At 46.1% G+C, this 4,152-nt stretch overlaps 1 protein-coding gene across 1 annotated transcript; it reads left to right on the top strand.

The window, feature by feature from the left end:
* Positions 1-1,713: 1,713 nt before the first annotated feature.
* On the top strand, positions 1,714-3,129 carry LOC117930290. The gene has a single exon (XM_034850865.1). The coding sequence runs from the start codon at positions 1,714-1,716 to the stop codon at positions 3,127-3,129; it is 1,416 nt and encodes a 471-aa protein (XP_034706756.1).
* Positions 3,130-4,152: the final 1,023 nt, after the last annotated feature.

A 4,152-nucleotide genomic window follows, 5' to 3' on the forward strand; every position in this document is an offset into this window, starting at 1 on the left:
GACATGTCGATTCTCTGGATCATATATTCTCTTGATTGTCTTTGAGCATGGTGTTCTTATCACTATTCATCCTGATTGGCACGACTTGTATGTATACATGAGTGGTGTATCCTGTACTCTGCTTGACTGCATGTCGCATGACCTACCTTCTTCTGCTTGATTGCATGTCGCTTGTCCATGTGGGCCGCACTTCTATCCCCTTACCTCCAAATCTCTTGGTCTCGGTCATTTCCTTCATTTCGGTTCTCACTTTTGCAAGTGTGAGGCCTTCTGTGTGCTTGTCCTCTGACCGAGCCAGAGATTAGGAGTAGGGTCTAGCGACGGGCTATATCGATGTATGGGAGCATCCTGGAGGAGACCGACATACCGATGCTGATTGGAGTCCGATCATTGAAGACCTGTATAGCCCCGAGCTAGGTTTCATGGATAGTTGTGCGACCAGTGTGTTTCCTCTTCTGCTCTAGATTCTTAGGGTTTTCGGATGCACCCACACCATTCACTGTGCACTCTAGTCGACTATTGAGCGTTGAGAGTTTGAGAGGCTTCACCATAGGAAACCCCCTGGGATGTCGAGGTAGTGCATGTGTGGAGGTGATGACCACCTTGCATGGAAGCGCCCCGTCTCTTCGGAGGCGTGCAGAGGGTTGTGTACCGCCGGAGGGTATGATCGCTTCTGCTAGGGATCTTTTAAAGTCCACCCATATCCATTTAGAGCCACCTTCACCTCGTAGGTTGAGCCGTAGATCCTTCGATTAGGACTCCCTCCTTACACGTGGGTGCATCTGAGGGCCTTCAGAGCCTCTATGGTTACACTTTGGATTTGACACTCCCTCTTTTAGTCTCCAGTTGAGAGTGCTCAGAGATCGGTATGAGTTTGAGTATCGGTTGGATCACATTTCGTCTTGTCGCCTTAGTTTGTGTTTTTCACTTGATGAGTTTGGCATGTTTTCTCCCTAGGGATTTCGTTCTCATTTCTTGGCTCGACACACCCCTTCACTTTGTTGTCACTTACTCGATACTTTGGGATATGTTCATGATCATCTTTTTACATTGTACGCTTATCACGAGCTTAGTACCTCATCGTTTGTTGGATCCATGGTTCGATTTTCAACTCGACGCTCATATTTTTATTATAGAAAGGTGAAAGACACATTTTCATATTCACACATTTTTCGGGAGATTCGCCTTGATCACCTTATCATTTTCTTCCCTTATGGAGCTCGAGTTGAAGGTTGAATCAAGGATATTTTGGTCTAGATTGAGTATCGATCTCGTGATAGTGTTGTTCTTCACACCCCATTCACTTTCTTCACACCTCGATCATTTTCTGGATCATCAATAGAAATTCTTTAGTCATATTTGTGGTCATCTCATGTTGGACACTCCTATGACTCTAGAGTTTCTATCGTACATCCAGATTTCTGATTATCACCATATGATTGTGTATCACACCCTGTCATGTATTGGGTTGTATTGTATCAGGCATTGGTCATTGTTTGTTGCATCCCGTGTCGTGTTTGAGTCGTTTTGTTTGGTTCTTTTGTAGGAGTCTATTTGTAGTCCCAGTCTTGGTTCAGTGCCCTGGGTTGAGTGGGAGGGAGGTTGATTTGTATCGCTGTGCCGCTATAGACGGATTCACAATCAGTTTCGATTGGTTTGCTTATCGCTTTTGTGGTTTCGATTCAGGGGGCATTGGCCAGTTTGAGTTAGAGGATGGATACTCAGCAGAGTAGGCACGTAGTGCTCGAGGACACGTTATCTGATTTAGTGGCACCACCTGTTATACCTGCTCAGATGCCAGCTACGCAGACTTTGCATGCTACTTCACATGATCAGGTTGTTGTCATTCCACCCATTGTCACACCAGTTACTGTTATTGAGGATCCTCATTCTCGTATGGACAGACTCGAGCGGAGGATTAGACAGATGAGAGATCCTGATGAGATGATTTCATGGGATGACACTGACGATGTGCCAGTGGCCACTTTGCCGGTCGGTTTCAGGATGCCTGATATAGAGAGATATACGGGTGTTGGATGTCCTCGTATTCATCTCAGACTTTATAGCACAGTTATGAGGGCCCTTGGTCTAGATGAGGCACAGTTGCTCACTTTGTTCCCATTGTCATTGAGCGGCAGGACACAGAGATGGTACGCTTCATTAGAGTTATCTCGTCGGAGAACTTGGGAGGACTTAGCACAGGAGTTTCTGAGACAGTATTCCTTCAGTGGTGATATGGGCATTACACGTAGAGAGCTTGAGTTTCTTAGACAGGGATCAGATGAGTCCGTTTCTTCTTTTATCTCCCGCTGGAGGGATAAGGCTGCGGAGATGATTGAGAGACCTACCGAGAGAGATCAGATGAGCATGTTTTTGAGGAGTTTGCATCCTAGGTTTGCTCGGCATTTGACGGGAGTCCCATTCCGAGATTTCAGGTCATTAGTTCAGGCTTTGTTCGATGTAGATGATGGCATATCTAGAGGATTATGGTCAGATATTATTTCTTCCCCAGATACTGAGGGGAAGGGAGTTGGTGGATCATCTGAGAGCTATGAAGGCGTATGTTCTACGGACTTTCATCATCGACGACCTGGTTATCATCCCTATGCGAGATCATTGCAGATACCTAGGAGTGATTTCGCACCCTTACAGCATCGTCACCCTCATTCAGTTCAGCAGTACCCTTCTGTGCATCCTCATACTGTCACGGTGCGACCTTCATTTCAGTTTCAGCGTCCACAGACTAGTATCCCACGACATGAGCAGTCTCGTCCCCATCGGCGACGTCAGAGGACTTATTCTGATTTGGGGATGCCTTTGGATAGAGCTTTTGAGCGACTCAGAGCTACTGGATTTTTAGTACCATTGGCCCCTAGGCCACTCCCGAGTACCTTGCCTCCGCGTTTTCGTGCTCACGAGTTCTGTGCATTTCACCAGATGGCAGGCCACCGTACTGACTATTGTGCTTCTTTACGTCATACCATACAGGATCTTATTGACAGTGGTGCGGTTAGCTTCCCCTTATCGACCACAGATACCGATCTTGGTCCAGATATGACTGCTGATTCCCTTCCAGCATATTCCACACATGCAGTTCCTCCTTCTTCGGGTTTATCCCACCATGTTTGAGACACCCAGGGCACTGATATTCACAGGACACTTTGATATTGTATACCTTGTGGGTGTATTTTGGGACTACATTGTTAGTTGGTCGTTTGAGTTTTTTTGTTCTCTTTTACTTTGTATTTGAGTCTTGTTTTATAGACAGTGAGTCGAGTTCGTACCCTATGTTTCGAGAGTAGACCTTATTGTCTTATTTTTCGCATGATGTACTCTCATTTCACTTAGTGATATTGTTGTTTTCTTGGGCATGTGTTTCTATCTTCTTTTTATTGTTATCATTGTTTCGTATCATGCATTTTATGTGTTGTTATCTTGAGTAGCATCGTGTGTGGTTTTGTTTGTCTCTTGCATGTGTTTGTTTTAGAGTCTTGGACAGTTTTAGTGTCGTGACTGGTCCTTGAGCAGATATTGACGGTATGATGATTATGATACAGAGCACCTTGAGATTAGACTTCGTCAGTTGAGGTTCACCATGTCGGACGAGATCGCACCCATTACTCTTACTACTCTTTATGAGATGATGAGGGATTTGACACGGAGGGTTGAGAGGATTGAGCTCATTTTGTCAGAGCACTCATCGTCATCGAGAGGAGCTCCAGGAGTAGCGATGCCTTCATTGCCACATTTGACTTCGTCGACATCTGTTACTTTGAGTGCCTCACATCCACGGCCTCGCCCATATTCAGTGCTCCAGCAGCATTCCTCATCCATTTCATTGGCTACGTCGACACGACCTCCATCCCGGGTTCGCGGCCCTCCGGTCGTTACAGTTCCTCAGGGGCGACCTCACCCTCATCGACGATGTCGGAGACACTTTTCAGATCTGAGTATACCCCTGAGTAGAGTTTTTGAGACGTTCCAGGCCATGGGATTTTTGACTCCTTTGGCTCCTAGGGCACTTCCGGATCCTGTGCCTTCGCAGTTTCGGCTTGATTTATATTGTATGTACCATCAGTCAGTCGGACATCACACTGATCGTTGCACTGCTCTACGACATGCCATACAGGACATTGTTGATTCTGGGATGTT

The sequence above is a fragment of the Vitis riparia genome, chromosome 2 (assembly GCF_004353265.1).
Source record: "Vitis riparia cultivar Riparia Gloire de Montpellier isolate 1030 chromosome 2, EGFV_Vit.rip_1.0, whole genome shotgun sequence".
Classification (NCBI taxonomy): Eukaryota; Viridiplantae; Streptophyta; class Magnoliopsida; order Vitales; family Vitaceae; genus Vitis; species Vitis riparia.

Coding starts and splice junctions, on each gene's coding strand:
- LOC117930290 (XM_034850865.1), top strand. CDS start 1,714: ATGGATACTCAGCAGAGTAGGCACGTAGTGCTCGAGGACACGTTATCT.